The sequence below is a fragment of the Prunus dulcis genome, chromosome 1 (genome assembly GCF_902201215.1).
Source record: "Prunus dulcis chromosome 1, ALMONDv2, whole genome shotgun sequence".
Classification (NCBI taxonomy): Eukaryota; Viridiplantae; Streptophyta; class Magnoliopsida; order Rosales; family Rosaceae; genus Prunus; species Prunus dulcis.
The window spans coordinates 23,199,002-23,219,259 of NC_047650.1; the positions used below are offsets into that span (position 1 = coordinate 23,199,002).

The 20,258-nt window shown below is 37.4% G+C and overlaps 7 protein-coding genes across 7 annotated transcripts; 2 read left to right on the plus strand and 5 right to left on the minus strand.

Annotated features, from left to right (window-relative positions):
- The first annotated feature begins 2,886 nt into the window (after positions 1-2,886).
- On the plus strand, positions 2,887-6,650 carry LOC117629912 (spermidine synthase). Its single transcript, XM_034362581.1, has 9 exons — positions 2,887-3,212; positions 4,206-4,282; positions 4,390-4,512; positions 4,728-4,832; positions 5,049-5,121; positions 5,214-5,285; positions 5,377-5,572; positions 6,035-6,158; positions 6,240-6,650. The coding sequence occupies exons 1-9, from the start codon at positions 3,032-3,034 to the stop codon at positions 6,303-6,305; spliced, it is 1,017 nt and encodes a 338-aa protein (XP_034218472.1). The 5' UTR covers positions 2,887-3,031; the 3' UTR covers positions 6,306-6,650.
- Positions 6,651-6,659: 9 nt separating this feature from the next.
- LOC117616707 lies at positions 6,660-7,400 on the minus strand. The gene has a single exon (XM_034346105.1). The coding sequence runs from the start codon at positions 7,398-7,400 to the stop codon at positions 6,660-6,662; it is 741 nt and encodes a 246-aa protein (XP_034201996.1).
- Positions 7,401-11,044: 3,644 nt separating this feature from the next.
- On the plus strand, positions 11,045-13,406 carry LOC117615268 (probable carotenoid cleavage dioxygenase 4, chloroplastic). The gene is made up of 2 exons (XM_034344322.1): positions 11,045-11,934; positions 12,137-13,406. Exons 1-2 carry the CDS (start codon positions 11,241-11,243, stop codon positions 13,234-13,236), a joined length of 1,794 nt encoding a protein of 597 aa, XP_034200213.1. The 5' UTR covers positions 11,045-11,240; the 3' UTR covers positions 13,237-13,406.
- Positions 13,407-13,471: 65 nt separating this feature from the next.
- On the minus strand, positions 13,472-14,718 carry LOC117616717. Its single transcript, XM_034346116.1, has one exon. It carries the CDS (start codon positions 14,716-14,718, stop codon positions 13,756-13,758), a length of 963 nt encoding a protein of 320 aa, XP_034202007.1. The 3' UTR covers positions 13,472-13,755.
- A 965-nt stretch (positions 14,719-15,683) lies between these two features.
- On the minus strand, positions 15,684-16,815 carry LOC117615388. Its single transcript, XM_034344463.1, has one exon. The coding sequence runs from the start codon at positions 16,797-16,799 to the stop codon at positions 15,804-15,806; it is 996 nt and encodes a 331-aa protein (XP_034200354.1). The 5' UTR covers positions 16,800-16,815; the 3' UTR covers positions 15,684-15,803.
- Positions 16,816-17,486: 671 nt separating this feature from the next.
- LOC117614129 lies at positions 17,487-18,608 on the minus strand. Its single transcript, XM_034342826.1, has one exon. The coding sequence runs from the start codon at positions 18,594-18,596 to the stop codon at positions 17,610-17,612; it is 987 nt and encodes a 328-aa protein (XP_034198717.1). The 5' UTR covers positions 18,597-18,608; the 3' UTR covers positions 17,487-17,609.
- A 356-nt stretch (positions 18,609-18,964) lies between these two features.
- Positions 18,965-19,903, minus strand: LOC117616727. Its single transcript, XM_034346126.1, has one exon. It carries the CDS (start codon positions 19,901-19,903, stop codon positions 18,965-18,967), a length of 939 nt encoding a protein of 312 aa, XP_034202017.1.
- Positions 19,904-20,258: the final 355 nt, after the last annotated feature.

The following is a 20,258-nucleotide window of genomic DNA, read 5'->3' on the forward strand; positions in this document are numbered from 1 at the left end:
ATTACCTTCTGAGGAGGTCCGTTTGATATCCAAATACTGCTCAGCAATAGTCAGACAAGTGGGGATTTTTAATGTAAGTAATGTGGTACTTGTTTTTACTTCCAAGTCTATGAAATAAAATGTTGTTGTACTTGTTTTTATTTTAAAGTGAAATTATATTATGTCTTGGAATTTAAATTTGTTTAGGTTAAAATTTTCATAAAATTAAATCACGAATGTTGAAACAAAAACAATGTCAAGAAAAATTAACGACAAAAAGAAAATTGGGAGTTAACTATTTTTAAATAATTTAATAAAGTTGCAGACTCAAACTATGAGTCTACATAGTTGGAGGAAAAAACAGTTTAAATTCAGACAATACATGAATAATTATATTTGAGAAGATAGAATTTTGAGTATAACCTCAACATGGTTGGAGATAGTCTAATCTAATTAAAATAATATGCACCAAATCCTGATCGCTATTGTGAATGGCGCCAAATAATTGTCAAAAGAAAAAAGAAAATCTCAGTATGGTTTTTAATTATTATTTTTTGCTACCATACCTACTCGGTACACTTCCTTATCTTATTTTCTATGCATGATTGAGATGATGGATATATTATTTTATCATGCATTTCAATCGCCTTGAATCAAAATACAAAACCTAATGAGTGAATGCCATTCATATTATTTTATCATGTGATGGGAATAAATTAGGACATATTATAAATAAATAAATTAGGACAACCATGAGCCGGCAGCCCTGAACACCAACTTATATTAAAGCGGATCCGATGAATTGGTTCGGTAGAGCCCATTATTGGGCCCAACAGGCCTAATCAGTTCTCAATGACAATGCTTTTGGGCTACAAAAACAAGTTGGGTTTCAAGTATCCAATCCCGAGCACTCTCATTTAGTCTCCTTTTCCATACACCAGAATAGTTTAAAATATCGCTTTGAGAAAACATATATATAAAAAAGAACTTTGTGAAATGATTATAGAGAAATGAGACTTTGCCAATATCCAATGTTTTCGGACACAAGATACAAGGCAATTTGACATCATTGAGATTCATGACCCAAAGTTGATACCAAAACCATGCGTGCATGGCTGCATGGCAGACCAGCCAAGGCATAGCGTAATCCCACTGTTAACTCAATCGAAGAAAAGCCCCCAAAATATTTGGGCAAAAGTTGGTCCCTTGGGCATCATTGTCGTCTATCTTAAAATGAAAGCAAGCAATCGCCCACAATTTATCATTACCAAACGATGTGTTCACACTCATAATTGCCACGTGGGCTGATCTCAATCAGCTATATGATGCTCGTTGTTTGCTCCACAAAAGGAGGAATTTTTTTTAATTTTGTTCCTACAAGTCTCCAACATGCATGGCTTATATTGCACACGAGGCAATTAACTTTATTCATTAAAATGGTGGCGATGGGAATTGGGAAAGCTATACTATTAGATCTGTAAACAGATCATATTTGGATTGGATATACCTTAGTTTAAATCCGAATATATTTATAAATATATTATCAGATTCAGACTATCAAATTGCACCTATTAATTCATATTTATTAGTTGGATTTATTTTGATATGTGCACAAAATCAAAATTTCAGTAGTAGTGTCGATCTTTTATTGTATTTATCTACTTTTTATATTAAATTTTGATAATTTTATCATAAAATGAGTTTTAAATGTATTCTTAGTGCATATAAAATTAAAATGACTCATTTACACATATAAAATATTAATATAAAGCATAGAAAAACTAAATTATACTTCATACTAAGTCGGATCGAATTATTATCGAATTAGATAAATTATAGTCGATATTCGAATCCATTTATAATCGGATTACAGGATTCGGATTGTAATCGGATTCACGGATTGAGAAGTCCAATCCATCTTCTATTAATTACACCAAATTTCGGATAAAAATATGATTCATTTACATGTCTATACTTATACATATAATTTTCTACTTCACACATCTGCCAAAAGTCTCAGTTTAATCTTAATCCACAAATACTATTTGATGTTAATTTGTTTTAGTAATATTTAGTTTAATGGAGAATGTATTCCGTTTCCACTTTAACGTATTTCAAATTCTAAATTTTTTCTTAAATTCCGGGGCGTATAAATACACAATTACTCTTGTAACCCTATGTTTTTTATGATCCTCATGCTCGTGTATAATAATTTTATGTCTAAAGTCATCCTAATAATCACACATCAAACAATTCACAATCCATTGTGACTAAAGTTGACTAGTGAATGGACCATAATTCACAAGTTAGGAAAATCTATAATTTGTAATCCCACTGGATTTTGCTGCCCCACTCTTTAATGTGGCTTGTTCCCCGTTAGCTAAAGGAAAATACTACCCCCTCAATCACACCAAATGCCATACAAAGCCACCGACCACATCAAATTATTCGAATATAAATAAAGAAAAAAAAACCCCCAAAAGGAATAAATAACAAATCAGTGGCGAGATATGTAAAATACCCATAAAGGAGGGGCACTTATTGGCTCTAGAATCAAGCACAGCAAAGATATGATATTTTGGAACATTTGTTTGTATCCAAATCCAACAAAAACAAAAGCCAAATTGAGCAAACCCTAATTGAGAACCTTATCATTTTATACTGTACTTCCAAAAAATAATTAAATTACAATAAAATTATATTGTTATAATAATAGTTGAATCAAAGTCAGTCACAAAGGGAAAGTCGGAAAGTAAGAAAGAAAAAGCAAATGCCAAACAAACGCGTCACTAGTAAGCAGAGGCAGCAATCAGATTCTTTTTGTGCCTCACCAAATTAATTACCAAACTTTATTTCATAATATTTAATTAGTGAATATAATCAATGAGAATTAATAACAATAATAATATTCCTGGAATTTTTGTATAAAGCGAGCAACGCCGAGACTGTGTGGTCTCTGTCTCTGAGTCTTTAAACCGCTTGCTCGCTCGCGGCCCAGTCATTCATATCGTCTCTTTAGGTTTTTTTGGTTCCATTTCTTCAGTGTTTGGCTATGGCGGAAGAGATTGTGGCGGGGTCTGCTGATTTTCCATTGAAGAGGTCCAGAGAAGAAGAAGAGAACGGAGTTTATGCGGCCTCAACCGTGTCCGTGGAGACTGATACTGGCAAAGAGGCTGATGGTGTTTCTGCTGTTATTCCTGGGTGGTTTTCAGAGATTAGCCCAATGTGGCCAGGTTGGTTTTCTTTTACTTACCCATCTTTTTGTTTTCCTCTCGCTATGACATGTGTTTGGCAGCTCAGAAATTGTGGGAAAGTTGCGAAGCCGTCCAAATAGTGTATTTGTAGCAAGGAATGTTATGAACTCGTTGTTGGTTTTTTTATATATTTTTAAATCTTTATGTGTATGGCTGTTATTGGTTAATGCTTGCTAATGAAATCCTGTGATTTGTTTATTGTACAGAGTAACAGTTTAGAATGAAACTAATAGATTATGTAATTTATATGGGAACAAGTTCTTGTACAGAATTAACAGTTTAGATTGAAATAATAAATTGTGCAAATTATATGGGAATACATGTAGTGTGCTATCTGTGACATGCTTGCATTATTCCATTTTCATTAGATTTTGGACCACATATATCAGTTCATGATGCTTGTCTTGTCTCCATAGTTTATTATGGGTTTCTTTTTCCAGAGCTACCTTAGGATTTCATGTCAATTTGCAATTTTTCAGTGTTGTTTATGAGTTTCTTTCCCATGAAAAGCTGTGTTTCCCATGAGCTTCTTTGAAATTCCAAACCCAAGACTATGCCACGTGATAATTGTTAGTGAGGAACCTCCTTTGCTTTCTTGTATGTCATCAAGTGTGGACCGCAATGCATACTGCTTGAGGCTGAAATGTCTAGTGGTACTGGGTCACTTGGAAGTTCGATCTGTTGATATTATATGGTTTCATGTTACGATACCGGCAGTTTTACTTTAATGAATAATTTATGCTTGTGGGAGTAATAATGTGTATGGTGTTGCCTGTAAGCACTGTATGTTTGAAGCATAAGATTAATAATTGGCTTTGTTGCTTTTCCTTGATGTGCTGTCCAAATGAAGACAAGAATGTTTTCAGTCTTTGTTGTTTGGTTATTGCAGCTTCCCATTGTTTGGTAGACAGCCTGATTATAGAACTAGGCTGTATACTTTGTGGAAATTGATTTATACATGATATTATGCAGGAGAGGCACATTCCTTGAAGATAGAGAAGATTCTATTTCAAGGGAAGTCTGACTATCAGGATGTGATGGTCTTCCAGGTATTTGACATTTCTCAGAAGATGTTAGTGTTACTTTTAACCAGTATCTATTTCTATTGAGAAAAGGAAGAAATTATCTTAATTGATGCTATGATTTCTTCTTACAGTCATCAACATATGGAAAGGTTCTTGTATTGGATGGGGTGATTCAGCTAACCGAAAGGGATGAATGTGCCTATCAAGAAATGATTACTCATCTTCCCCTCTGCTCAATTCCAAACCCAGTGAAGGTTAATATTATTATTTTTAAGCTAAAGCACTAACTAGAAATCTGATTTGACATTTTTCATAACAATACAAAAAAGTTATGTACCCACGGACATGACAGTCCCCTGTTTTTTATTGTTCACAAACCTTTGTTAAGAACATGATCTGTGAAGTGCATTAGTATTGTTCTCTATGATTTGTTGTTCTTTAATTATCTTTCAAAATTGTTATTCTTTAGGTTTTGGTTATCGGTGGAGGAGATGGTGGAGTTCTGCGGGAAGTGGCTCGCTATTCTTCTATTGAGCAGATAGATATATGTGAGATTGACAAGATGGTGGTTGATGTAAGTAATATCAATCATATCTTTGGGTCTGTTCTGCTTGGGTTTTATTGTATCAATTATTCAAAGTAGCTAATACATCATACTAGAATGAATTCAATGTGGTTGGAACATGCATGTTTTTATGCGGTTCTTATTTGACATGCACAAATGGACTAAAGACTTCTGAATAATATCGGATGAAATGATAAAGGGTTGATTCTTCCTACTCCATTCCAGGTGTCTAAGCAGTTTTTCCCTGCCGTAGCTGTTGGATATGAGGACCCACGAGTCACACTTCATGTTGGTGATGGTAAGATCAGCTTGTTCCTCTTCTGTTTTTCTTGCCTTTTCTTTTCGCTTCTTGCAAATGGCATCCTCATAAACTTTCTTTCGATATTGTAGGAGTTGCATTTTTGAAGGCTGTTCCTGCAGGAACTTATGATGCAGTAATAGTGGACTCTTCTGACCCAATAGGTATTAATAAGAAATGACATGCATCATGCTCCCAATAGGAACCTGAGAATTATGTGTGAGTTTACTGGTTTTGATGTTTGTTTTCTATTAGGTCCTGCACAAGAGCTTTTTGAGAAGCCCTTTTTTCAGACAGTAGCAAATGCTCTTCGTCCAGGAGGAGTCGTGTGTACACAGGCAGAGAGTATATGGCTTCACATGCACATCATTGAGGATATTGTGGCCAACTGTCGCCAGATATTTAAAGGCTCCGTCAACTACGCATGGACTACAGTCCCTACATATCCAAGGCATACACTTTTCTGAGTCTCTTTTACATCCTCTCCCTCTGTCTCTCTCTCCCTCATACACACGCATACACAGGTCCACAAGGATGTGTCTGCATGGTTGCACGTTTGTGTTTATAACAAGTTTAATAGTGGCATTTTCTCATTTTGCAATGTACTAGCTGGTAAATTATCATAACTAATGGTTTCTGAAGTGCAACATGTGACTTAGAGACCACCATATTTTTCTGAATTTAGCTTTCTTTGTTCTTTTACTATTGAAATTAGTTTAATTTTTTATTTTCTTTTTGCTGCAAGTGGTAACTCCATCACTTACACGGCCATCCATTATTTGATTGTCTTCCACTATGACAAGTTGGCATCGTGTTGTACAAAGTAGAGTGTTAATTATTTTTCTATGTTGGTGACGTGGTCTGATTTGTCTGATCTTATCTTTTCTGCTGATTTTACTTTTTACTTCTTCAGTGGGGTGATTGGTTTTATGCTTTGTTCTACCGAGGGACCTGCTGTGGATTTTAAGCACCCTGTGAATCCAATTGATGCAAATGACAGTCAAAAATCAAGACCATTGAAATTTTACAACTCTGAGGTGACTTTTTTTTTTTTTGGGTGAGCTTGTCAATATTATCCCCTTTTTTCTGTTGGACTTAATTATTTCTCTCATTTTCAGATTCACACAGCTGCTTTCTGTCTACCATCTTTTGCAAAGAAGGTGATTGATGCAAAAGCAAATTGAGGAAAATTTTCAGTAGCATCCAACGAGCAGATTAGCTATTGCTGAGTACCTGCTTTTGGCCTAGTTGAAATAGTTTTTCCAGAGCAATGAACCATGGAATAATTGATATTTAAATTGCTGTTCTAGAGTTTGTCCCAATTGGGATTGTTAGAGCTTTAGTGACATCAACGATGCTTTCAAAGATCGTCCTTCCTTTATGGATAGTTACAAAGATAGTAATATAAGCAAGCTAGTTTTGCCTCCATTTAATGTTCTGTACATGTTTTCCTGTAAACCTGTGGTTTATATAACAGGCCCTGAACAGAGAGATAAGAGAAGAAGAGCATGTATGAAGCTTGCAACGCCTCTAGGAACCTACTCTGTTTCTAGTTGTGTTCTACAATCTGAACTATTATTATCAGCGGGTTCTGTTTTCTCTGTCCTCACATTACTCCTCTCAACTTTTCCCATTTCCATGTCAACTTTCTTCTTCAAAATCCGCTTTTTGCAGTTGTCAAAATAAACCATATATACGACCCACTTCACCACATTAACCATGCAGAAAAGCCCAACCTGAGCAAAAATCCCATTTCCTCTTTCATAGCATTCAAAATAGAGCCCTGACCACCTTAAAGCAAGCCCCAAAACAGAGAAAACAAGCGTTATGAGAAGCCCTTGCCGCTCGTTGCCTCTGCTTAGATGAGCAGATAGTATCAATGCATTAGCTCCATTTGCATCCTCCAATATTGAAACCACTATGGCCATGTTCCATATAGACCTCCATTCTAAGTACTTTGCCAGCAGTGCCATACAAGCTGCCCTATATAACACTCCAAAATACAGCTTACAGTTGTACCCCAAGTTGTTCAATATAACATAGTAGATTGATGCTAACCATACTGATCCAAGTAGAGTGCAAGTTGAGAAGAAAAGAACCCAGATGGATGTGACAAGAGTGCCTCTAAAATTGGCTTTGGATGCTGTTTTTTTTCCTTCTGTGAGTGTCGTCGATGCTAAATCGACTGTGACAAAAGCAGTGCAGAGCTCTAGGAGATGGAGAGGCACCACATAAAGAAATCCCAGTCGAATCAAGTTGTTGGGAAATTTATCGGTCATTCGGGCAGCCGTATGGAGCAGTGTTTGCCAGTTGTGGTGGTAGTTACTAGGGTGTTGTTGCCTTACAAATTCTGAGATTTGAACCAGGGTTCTTTGGAGCAATAGCTCATAGTAAACTGAGAAGCAGAAGAGAGGTAGAGAGGAGAGAAAGGTGAGTAGAATAAAGTAGTTAGTGTTGTAGATTAAACTCAGTGCTTGTTTGAATGTATCAAAGAATCCTAGCTTTTGCTTCAGCATGGTATGGTTGCTTTCCATATCCACGATCTTCTTCTCCTTAAGTTGCTACAAATGAAGCAGGGAGAATTTGATTAAAGGACTTCACTTGAGAACAAGACGCTGGTAAATTCATAATGCATTGAGAAGAATCCCTTAGGCTTCAAGTCAAACCCGGTGGGCATCAAGTCATTGGCTTGGTTGGTATTTGATAATGATGCCATACCTGTTAGTCATTAATTAAACCAACACTAGTCAAGAGATATCCATGGGTCTAAAAAGCCCAAACTAATTGGCCCATGGAGACCCAAAATAGCGGGCTTAAGAATTACCACTTCCAAATGAAGCAGAGAGTTAGTCCAACCAAAGTCCAAAGAGATTTGGCGACACTTCTTGCATCCCCACCAACGAAATAAATTCTTTTATACTGACTTCCAGCCTTGGTTAAAGCGACTAAGTGAATTTAGGTTTTAGTCGTAAAAGAAAAAAATTTCACTTTTAAAAAAAATAAAAGTTTTTTTTTTAAAAAAAAAAAAACCTCTTAACTTTCAAACTAAAGACATGCAAATGTAAAGAATTCCTTAATAAATCCAAAAATAAATAAGGGTAATTTTATCCATTTTAGCTTCTTTTAAAAAATTTCTCTCTCCTTTAGTCTTTTTTAGAATTTCCCGACACTACACCTTCAACCCCCTCCCTCCCTGGTCGGAATCCTTACGATGGATGGCCTCCCTGGAACCCCATAAATTTCGGTGTCCTTTTGCTCCTCACTTGTCTTCTTTGTCTGGGGCCTTGCTGTCACCCATGCTGGACAACAGTCCTATTGAAGATATTGTGATTGTTTTTATTTAAGCTTGTTTGTTTCCTTATGCTGCCCTGGTGGTTGTACATTCCCAGGTGTATGTGGTTCTGGCCCTCGCCGGTCTGTTATTGAAAGTTTCGTATTGATCAAAAAGAAAAACACTACCCCTCGGTAATTAAGGGGTCTTTCATTAACGTGTTGAGACGGTCGTTTCATAATTTGAGACTGATTGATTGGACTTGATGTTACCTTCACCGTTAGCTGATTTGGCTTTATTTGTGCCTTTGCTCATTGGACGCGAATCCAATCGATGCAAATGATCCATGGTCACAATTCGACACGAAAAGAAGCTTCATATTTTTCAACTATGAGTCTTTGAGAGCAAAAAAACTCGTGTCAATGGAGATAGCATAGTTTTGCTGTCTCCAATCAATCAAATTATGCTATATGGAAAAATTATAATGCGTGTTATATCGTGATTGACTGAGAATAGTAAATGTCTGATTTTGCTTGCTTCCTTTATTATGTCTTTTTTTGTTGTAGGGGTGACTAAACTGAATAGTTAGTCATATTCTACAAAGGACTTGTAACTTAGTTGTTAAGAACATGTATTTATGCATTCTAAATCTTATGTTTGATTTCCCTTTCTCCAACATCGCTCGCCTAAAAAAGAAAAAAAAAATCATACCATATTTCTGTCTGTCATCTTTTGCAAAGTATGTAGGTGATTGATTCAATCAAAGAGAAATTGGGGGAAATTGTCGTGTGTAGAGTCGTAGATAGTTGATATATGGTTATAAATGAATTGAATTGCGGCCTTCTCCTACTGCTGATTGATATAGCAATAGGCATGGGGAAGACGCAAATCTCAGCAACGAGACAATTTGCTTAAAATAAATAAAGCGTCCGAAAAGAAAAAACCAATGCTTGCTTAGATAAAGTGAGAGCATTAACGAAGGTGCCCCATATAACAGTGACAGATTGAGATTATACCCAAATAGTGAAAGAAATAGTAGGTTGATTTTGATACATACTAACGACATTATTATAATAAAAGGATCAAAATGCAAGTGCCCCTCAAAATTGAATGCACTATATCTTCTTCATATTTTAAGTGGCTTTCCTTTTTCATATATATTTTAAGTGGCTTTGAATGACATAGAAGATGAGAGTTGAGGTTTCCTTGGTCAATTGCAACATGGGTGGCTTTAAAGAATTCTTATTTTAATTTTCACATGGCAACTATTTTTGTTATTTGCAATTTGAAATTGGTATATTTTAAGAAAATGTTCAAAATCCAAGGTTTAATACACAAAAATATAGGTACATTATTTATAAGAAAAAATAGGTTCATTATTGAATATGGTCCATCCATTATAAGCAAATATACGTAGACAGGTACATTATTTATATATAAAAAATAGGTACATTATTGAAATCATAACAATAGGTACATTATTTATAAGAAAAAATAGGTATACAAAAATATAGGTACATTATTTGTAAGTAAATTAATGTACCTCAAACAAATTAATTTCACATCCAAAATAATTATTAAATTTAAAGTTTTGATAAAAATTAAAGGAAATAACTAACCAATTAATATGAAATTAAAACAAAAATATGATCAGGTAGTCAGATTTGGAAAAACAAACCAAGTTTTAATTATATATTTCGTTTACAAAATATGACCAATCATAGTATTTTTTAAAAAAAAAAACATAATAGGTGTATTGGAACCAATCAATTTCAAAACCATACGACACTAATTACACACCAAGTTTAATTGTATATAAAATAAATAAATAAATAAAACTGACCTACAAAACTTATGCAAAATTGAAACACCATTATGACGTTGGACAACAAACAATTTGTTGGAAAAAAGAAAAAGTTAAAATGCAATTAGGGGTATTTTAGGAATTCAAAAAATATAACATTTAATATGTTAAGCTTGATTAGATAACTTACTTAGATGAATTCTAGTCACCGAGTTTTACATATAAAAATTAGGTTTAATTTATAGAAAAATAAAAGAATGGATTGTAGGTTTAAAAAAAAAAAGAATTTAAAGGAAAAAACCCAAATTTACAATATATATTATATCGCCTAAGGTTGCTTTGATCCCAATTCAATGATCCCAAAACAGGGCAAACCTAATATGAGTATCGGGTTAGTATTAAAATAGGTCAAGCGTTCAATTTAGAGTTTAGGTGTCTGATTTTCTTCGATTATTGAAAAAAAAAAAAAAAAAGATAAAAGAAAAGGCATAACAACTTTAAACCAGGTCCACACAGACAAAACAAGCCTTGAAAGAAGTCCTTGCGTCCCTTAAGGGACAATTTCTATGAAGAGAGCCATTTATGCCATCATGGTCTCTCTCTCTCTCTCTTCTCCATGAGAGAGAGTTTTAAAAAGTTAAAAGAGAAAGCACTTGCCGATAGCTTGATACTAAAGATATTAACCCAAATACTAAACAAATTGAGGTTAGAAAAGGAGCAAGATGAAGGTGACAAGGGTGCCCCTCTGCAATAAATGCATTTTGGTGAAACATCAACCTAGCGAGGATTACCAGATATAATTTTTGAATTGAAAATTCTGAACCATCCATTTGGGGAAGAGGAAGATATTGCAGAATGTGGTCCCCTCCTCTGTTCTGATTGTAACCAGAATTATTTGAGTGTGTCCTCACACAGCAAGCAAATATCCCAACACCAACATGAAGCCTTTATTTATTCCAACCAACTGATCCCACACCTCACTACCTTTTTTCTCTCTTTTGTTAATTACTTTCCCATTTTGCAGTGAAGGGCGATACCAGAATTATGGATGCCTTCTCTTCCTCTTTCCTATCCACATTTCCCACTCAAAATCTCTCTCTCTCTCCTGCCATAGCAACCCCCAAGTTCAGCATTTCCTCTGTTAGAATTGAAGAAAGACCATCAAGCCCACCACCAGCTTCAAAACCCACCTCCACAAAAGCACCACAGCCTCCAAAAACTCCATCCCCGCCACTAACAACAAAAGCTCGCGATTACAACAATGCTTCAACATTTTCTGCGGCAAAAAAACGAACAGATCCCACGCTACCTGCAGTGATCTTCAACGCTTTGGATGACATCATAAACAACTTCATAGACCCTCCACTGCGCCCTTCTGTGGACCCAAAGCACGTCCTCTCCAACAACTTTGCTCCGGTTGATGAGCTTCCTCCGACCGAGTGTGAGATCATACAGGGCTCCCTGCCGCCGTGCCTCGACGGTGCCTACATCCGCAATGGCCCGAACCCGCAGTACCTTCCGCGTGGGCCCTACCACCTGTTTGACGGAGACGGCATGCTTCACTCTGTTAGGATCTCCAAAGGCCGTGCTGTGCTCTGCAGCCGCTATGTCAAGACCTACAAATACACCATTGAGCGTGATGCTGGCTACCCTATTCTTCCCAACGTCTTCTCTGGCTTCAACGGCCTCACTGCCTCCGCCACACGTGGCGCTCTCTCCGCTGCCCGCGTCTTTACAGGCAGAGTCTAAAATTTTCACTAATACTATTTAAATCAATTTGGCAAAATTACAAACTAACCCCATGGTTTTATTAATTCACTCAATTTATAAGATGCCAACAATTATAAACTCGGAGTCGGAGTCGGAGTCATAAATACAATTTTTTAGAATAGAAATTTCCATATGACTTTTCTTAATATTTTCAATACTTTTGGTAACAGGCCAGTACAATCCTGCTAATGGCATTGGTCTTGCAAACACAAGTTTGGCTTTCTTTGGCAACCAACTTTATGCGCTTGGCGAGTCTGATCTCCCTTATTCTTTGCGTTTGACATCCAATGGAGATATCCAAACTCTGGGACGCCATGATTTTGATGGCAAGCTCTTCATGAGCATGACTGCTCATCCAAAGATAGACCCTGAAACAGGGGAGGCCTTTGCCTTCCGCTACGGCCCCTTGCCTCCATTTCTAACATACTTTCGGTTTGATGCAAACGGCAAAAAGCAGCCAGACGTGCCCATATTTTCTATGGTCACTCCATCGTTCCTTCACGACTTTGCAATCACAAAAAAATATGCCATCTTTGTTGACATACAAATTGGCATGAACCCAATTGACATGATCACCAAAGGAGCATCGCCTGTTGGCTTGGACCCTTCCAAGGTGCCTAGAATCGGAGTGATCCCGCGATACGCTAAAGATGAAACGGAGATGAGGTGGTTTGATGTGCCTGGTTTTAACATCATACATGCCATCAATGCTTGGGATGAAGAGGATGCTATAGTGATGGTGGCACCAAACATTTTGTCAGCAGAGCACACAATGGAGAGAATGGATTTGATCCATGCTTCGGTTGAGAAAGTTAGGATTGATCTCAAGACAGGGATTGTGTCAAGGCAACCCATCTCCACAAGAAATCTAGACTTCGCTGTGTTCAATCCGGCTTATGTGGGGAAGAAGAACAAGTATGTTTATGCAGCTGTGGGTGATCCAATGCCTAAGATATCAGGGGTGGTGAAATTAGATGTGTCCAATGTGGAGCACAAGGAGTGTATAGTGGCTAGCAGGATGTTTGGGCCAGGGTGCTATGGGGGTGAGCCGTTTTTCGTGGCTAGAGAGCCCAAGAATCTGGAGGCGGATGAGGATGATGGGTACTTGGTGACGTATGTTCATGATGAGAAGGCAGGAGAATCAAGCTTCTTGGTGATGGATGCCAAGTCTCCTCGGCTTGATATTGTGGCTGATGTGAGGCTGCCCCGGCGGGTGCCTTATGGCTTCCATGGACTCTTTGTGAAGGAAAGTGATCTCAACAAGTTGTAGTGTCATGTGTCCCCATTCAGCAACATAGTAAACGTTACACAAACTATAAAAATATAAATAAAACACCCACCACATATATATACTGTCATAACCACAAACGATTACAATTACAAGTTCGAAATATATATTGTACATATTTTCAATAAAGCTATCTGCATTTTATTTACTGATTATATTGACCACCAAAATAAAGATTATACTCCAAACTAGGTGAGTGCAAATCTGACCACAAGTTTATTCAGTCTCCCAATGGCATTCACCACATAGAGGTATGCAAGACAACAGCAGATATAGATAAATATCTGCTTAAGATCATTCCAAATTCATATGAAACTTGGTCAATTAAACTTTTACATGATAAACTTTTCAGGAAAAATTCAGGAAAAAAAACATTACAAGTTGAGCTAGAAGACGTAGTTAGTCTGCATAATGTGGAAATTGATGCTGAACTTGCTGCAGTTCATAATTGTAATCTGGAGTTTCTGATAATCATGATCACATATATGCACAAGCTGTTTTTCATCCACAGCTTTCACCTGTTGTACCCTTCATCATCAACCTCTTCTCTAAAGCCCGGTTCTTGCAATCGCGGAAATATATCGTGCAGGTGACCCATTTCACCACATTCCCAAAGCAGAACAAGCTAATCTGAGCAACAACACCAATATAGTTAATCCCTCTTCCATAGCAGCCGATATAGATGCAAGGCAACCTTAAACTTACTTCCCAAGCAAAGAACATAAGCATCAAAAGAATCCCTCTCCACTCACTCCCACTGCTAAAATATATTGCTAGAGCAAATGCCTTGATGCCATATGTCCCCTCCAACACTGAAATCACAAGACTCCCATTCCACACAGCACTCCATGCCAAATAAATTGTTAGCAATGCTGCAAATGATGGCCCACACCATACAGCAAAGAACAAATCATACATTGCGCCTTTGAATAAAACAAAGTATGTTGTTGCTAACCATATCAATCCAAGTAAAGCACAAGTTGAGAAGACAAGAAAATAGAGATATGTTATAAAAGTGCCCTTCAGTCTTGTTTTGTCTAAGGGTATATGTAGCATCTCCTTGAGAGTCATCAATGGTCTCTCTTCTGTGTACATCTTTGATGCCAAATCAACAACCACGAGCACGGTGCTGAGCTCTAGGAGATGGAGAGGCACCAGATAGAGAAGACCCAGATGAATGAACCCATCAGTATACTCTTTGTTCATTTTTCTGGTTGTATCAAATGGTATGATCCAAACATAGTCGAGGTCATCAAGGGGTTGTTTTAGAATTTCTGAGATTTGAACTAGGAATTTTTGGAGAACAGATTCATAGTAAACCAAGAAACAGAAGAGAGGAAGGGAGGTGAGAATTGTGAAGATGAAGAAGTTGGTGTTTCTGGCAGAGATTACAAGAGCTTTTCTGAGAATATCAAAGGCTTCCAGCTTCTGATTCTTCATCATAAGGTTGCTCTCCATCTCCATGCTTTCACTTCCAAGCTCAATCCAAACACAATTATAAATTTCTAAATGAACCTAAAGTTTTTCTTGACTTCATGCAATTAGCAATACACTCAAAAGTCTTAGTTAAGTCCACCCCTGACCCACCCCCACTTCCCCACCCTTTTGATGGTTGAGCAGAATGAATATTGATGGGTAGACTTGACTCAGACTTTTGCCGTCCTTGCAATTGCTTCATGATGCACAAAATAAAAAATTCATTATCATGGCCCTAAGTTACTAATTTTTCACATTCAGAGCCATTGTTTTGTTAACCTTGACTTCGTTTCTTTGCTCACAAAAGATATTATTTTAAACAGAAGTTTAACCTTGAATTTGTCTACTTGGTGGAAAATGTCGCCATTTCATATCCCCTTGCACCTTCGTGGAGACCTTTAGGCTGTAATTGATAGTTCTATTATATATCAAGGTATTGCAGACCGTTTTTGTTACCGTAGAAATTGTTGGACGCTTTAACACTCCGATGAGACGACGCAAGAGCCTAACGGTGCTCCCAAAGGCCAAAGTTTTTATATTTTTAACTCAACATTGCACCATCTGTCTTAGGTTGGGATCTCCTCCTACCAGGACCACTTCTGGGAAGTTCAGTACTCTCCTCATATCAGGTGGTCCAACCATTTGAAATAGTTTTTGTATTACTCTTAAGGAGAATTTCTGGGTGAATCAATGAAGAAACCGGCACCATTGGGTGAAACAATGTGTCCAACCGAAATAGTGTTTCTGAAGAGTTAACAATACTGTTTCAAGAGGCACCTTTTGCTGTAAATGCGTGATATAATTGTCTCCCACATAGCAATGGAATTTGCAACAAAGGGTATGCAAGAAAATAGCAGATATAAGTTATGTTCACGTTTATACCAAACATATTTGAAACATTGCCAAGTAAAGTGAGGCATGATTAATCAAAAGAAAAGCAAAAAACTTTGCAAATTGAGCTAAAAGACTTAAATCAACATGATGCAGAATGATCCAAATCAAACTTTGTTGCAGTTCCTACTAGTGCTCATCTGGAGCTTGATCACATCCATCTACTTGCCTGTAGTGCTTATTCATCCACAGCTTTCAACTCTCTTCTTACTCTTCATCATTAGCTTCTTCTCTAAAGCCCGGTTCTTGCAATCGTAGAAATATATCATGCAGGCAACCCACTTCAGCACATTCCCAAAGCAGAACAAGCTAACCTGTGCAACAAGACCAATATAATTCCCTCTTTCATAGCTGCCAATGTAGAGGCATGGCAACCTTAAACCTACTTCCCAAGCACAAAAAATAAGCATCAAAATAAACCCTCTCCACTCACAACCACTGGTGAGATATATTGCTTGACCAAATGCCTTGATTCCACGTGTCCCCTCCAAAATTGAAATCACAACACTCACATTCCATACAGAACTCCATGCCAAATACATTGCTAGCAATGCTACAAAAGATGGCCAACAAAGAACAGCATAGGAAACACGATCATCCATGAAGCTGAAGTCCCTGAAGAGAGCATAGTATGTTATTCCTAACCATGCCAATCCTAGAAGAGTAAAAGTTGACAAGAAAAGAACATAGACATATGTAACAAATGTGCCCTTCAGTCTTGTTTTGCCAAAGGGTCTATGTACCATCTCTTTGAAAGTCATCGTTGTCGGTATCTCTTCCGTGTATATCTTTGATGCCAAATGGACAATCACAATCACAGTGCTGAGCTTTAGGAGATGGAGAGGCACCAGATAGAGAAGACCAAGATGAGTCAACTCATAAGGAAACTCTTTGTTCAATTTTTTGGCTATGTCTAATGGTATTGACCAACTCAAGTTGAAGTAAGCATTGTAACTATGGACGTTGTTGTGGAGTGGATTTAGAATTTTTGAGATTTCAACCAGGGATTTTTGGAGAGAAGATTCATAGTAAACCAAGAAACAGAACAGAGGAAGGGAGGTGAGAATGATGAAGATAAAGAAGTTGGTGTTTCTTGTAGAGATTATAAGAGCTTTTCTGAGAATACCGAAGGCTTCAAGCTTCTGATTTTTCATGATAAGGTTGCTTTCCATCTCCATGCCTTCACTTCCAAGCTCGACCAATTACAATTGAAAGTTTCTAGGTGGTGAGCATCAAGTCTTTCTTGGTGGATACAAGGAGTGAATATTGATAGGGATCAAGGGTTGACTTGACTTAGACTTTTCTTCTTCTACTAATTGTTTCATGATCTAAACAATTAATACCATGGGCCCTGCCCATCAGAGAACAGAGCTGATTCTCATTACAGGTCAATGAACACCAAGTCTTTCTTGATGGCTGCAGGTATAATGAACATTGATGGGGATCAAGAGTGGACTTGACTCAGATTTCCCTGTTTTGTTAATTGGGTCATGATTTTAAAAAAATAATACCACAGGCCCCAAGTTGCTAATTTTTCGCACCTGTAGCCATTGCTTAGTCAATTTAATAACCAAGGACACGACAGTCCACAATTTGACATAGTTTTTTGTATTGTAATCTTGAAGATACTGTTTTAGTTTTTGTGATTGGGTTCTGTTTTTCTCTGTTTCCTCTGTTCTTTCATTATACTTCTCAACTACATTTTATATTTCCTTGTCTGGTTTCCTCTTTAAAATCCGATTTTACAATTCAGAAGTGTCAAATGGCAAAGTGAGCATTTCCAAGGAAATATTTCTTTTCAAGTTTATATCAGATTTATATGAACTTTTCCAATTAAATTCATACACGAGTAATTAGCACAAAAACAGCAAATTTGATGGAGAAAAACCAACATAATGTGGAAACTGATGGAGAGTGAACTTGCTGCAGTTTCTAGTTGTTCTTTGGAGTTTCTTACCAGATCACTTCCATGTACTTTCTTGTATTGCTCATTCCTCAACAGTTTCCACCTGTGTTCCAACTTCATCATCAGCAGATTCAACACATTCCTTCTTCTCGAAAGCCCGGTTCTTGCAATCGTAGAAATATACCATACAGACAACCCACTTCAGGACATTCCCCAAGCAGAACAAGCTAATCTGTGCAACAATTCCGTACTCTCTTTCATAGCAGCCAAAGTAGAGGCATGGCAACCTTAAGCCCTCTCCCCAAGCAAAGAAAACCAGCATCAAACGAAGCCCGCGCCACTCGCTACCTCTGCTGTAATAAATTGCTAGAGCTAATGCCCCAGTTCCATGAACCCCATCCAACATTGAAATCACAAGACTCATATTCCATACAGCACTAAACGCCAAATACAGAGCTAGCAGTCCAACAAATGCTGGCAAACACAGTGCAGCAAAGAACACATCACAACCGAAGTTCCTCAAGACAACAAAGTAGGTTGTTACTAACGATATCAATCCGAGTAAAATACAAGTTGACAAGAAAAGAACATAGACAGATGTAATGAAAGTGCCTTTGAGTCTTGCTTTGTCAAAGGGCTTATTTACCATTTCCCTGAGGCTCATCATTGGTCCCTCTTCTGTATATATTTTGGATGCCAAGTCAACGATCACAAGCACAGTGCTGAGCTCTAGGAGATGGAGAGGCACCAGATAAAGAAGACATAGTTGAATCAACTCATCGAGAAACTCTTTGTTTAGTTTACGGGTGATATCAACATTCAAGCTGCCTGTTGGCCATATAATGTAGCAGTAGTCGTAACCTGGGGATTGTTTCACAATTTCGAAGATTTCAACCAGGAAATTTTGGAGAAAAATTTCATAGTAAACCAAGAAAAAGAAAAGAGGGAGGGAGGTGAGAATGGTGAAGATGAAGAAGTTGATGTTTCTGGCAGAGATTATAAGAGCTTTTCTGAGAATATCAAAGGCTTCCAGTTTCTGGTTCTTCTTCACCATAAGGTTGCTTTCCATCTCCGTGCTTTCACTCCCAAGCTCCATCCAAACACAATCTAGATACTTTGTAAATGACATGAAGTCTTTCTTGATGGCCCCAGAGTGGGGAGGCAGGAGTTGACTTGACTCAGACTTTTACTCTTTTTCTAATTGCAAAATGATATATAAAATAATACCGTGGTTTCCAAGAACATGGTGAGAATCATAGTAAAATCCAAGCCATTGTTTTGTTAACCCTGAATTGTCTACTCGGTAGAATTGCCAACAAACCATTTCTTAGCCCCTTGTACTTTTGTGAACCCATGTAACTTTCAATTCAATTAATTGAGCAAAAGCAGCAATTACGAACTTTTGAATCAGAGATCTTATAGCTTGATCTTAAGAATTTATGGCAACCTTGTTGTGACAGTTTTGCAATCGTAGTAATAAACTGTGAGAACCACCCAATTGATAACCTTCCCCAGGCACACGAAGCTTGTGTCAAGGTAATGGTATGCAAGTATATGTGGGAAAGTCCATGTGGCAAGGAGGGATGGCAACTTGAACCTCCAAACAGAATACAGAAGCATCCAAATGAGCCCTCTTAGTCTATTTCCTTTGGTTAACTTTGATGAGGCTGAAATGGCTTCAATTCCTCTGTTCTCTTCTAAAATGGAAACAACAACACTTAGGTTCCACCAGGCACTGTACTCTGCCCATTTAGCAAAGGCCACACCATAAACTATCAAATGCAAGCCCCGCGACAACCGAGTTGGGCAGCCTGGTAAAAGTAACGGCCTAGCATAAAGCCAATAGTCAACAACACTAGAGGAAAGAGAGCACAAGAAGGACACAGACAAAAATGTAAACATACGCTCATGCCACCTTGTTTTGGTTATTGAATTTCGAAGAAGATTTCGGAGACCCATTGGTGACCTCTCACTACTAGTACAGATTATTGAGGCAGCATAGATAGTTGTGAGGGCACTGAGGAAGTCAACAAAGACACAGAGGTAAACTTCCGGAATTTGAATGGTCAGATTTAAAGCCCATGACATATTGCCTCCATCACCATCATGGGTAAGAATTCTTAGCTGATATATTGCCTCCTTGATCAAACTAGGCTGGTAATTATAAGGCAATTCATGTATTAATCTCATGCAAAATAGTGGGAAGGAGGTAATCAATGTTAAGGCTATGAAATTGGGATTTCTAAATGGGATTTTCATGGCTGATTCGATTAGACCTACGGTGCCAAGAAACCATAGCTTAATCTCAGCAAATTTTGGGTTCTCCATTCCCCTCAGATGTACCACTACGAAGTTTGAATACTGTGGGTCTTGCATTGGTTCCTTTTTCAATATATATAGCAGCGGTGCATTGACATTGTGATACAAACTTGTATAATTCTAGTTTTGTTTCCATTTGAATGGTACAAATCTAGCCGATTCCTCCTGTTAGTTTATTTTGGGGTGATAATCCAAAGCACATCAAATAATAAAGTAACTTGCATTATTGATCATTGAAATTTCCGAAGAAGTAGAGGACAACAGCGACATACATTACAATGTAAAAAGAAGCCCATTCCAGCCAACTTTCCCAACCGTGTCACTTTGGCCTACTAGGAAATCTGGGGTCCTTTTAAAAAAAAAATAATAATAGTATATCTACATGGCTATATTAATTAAATAAAATATTTAA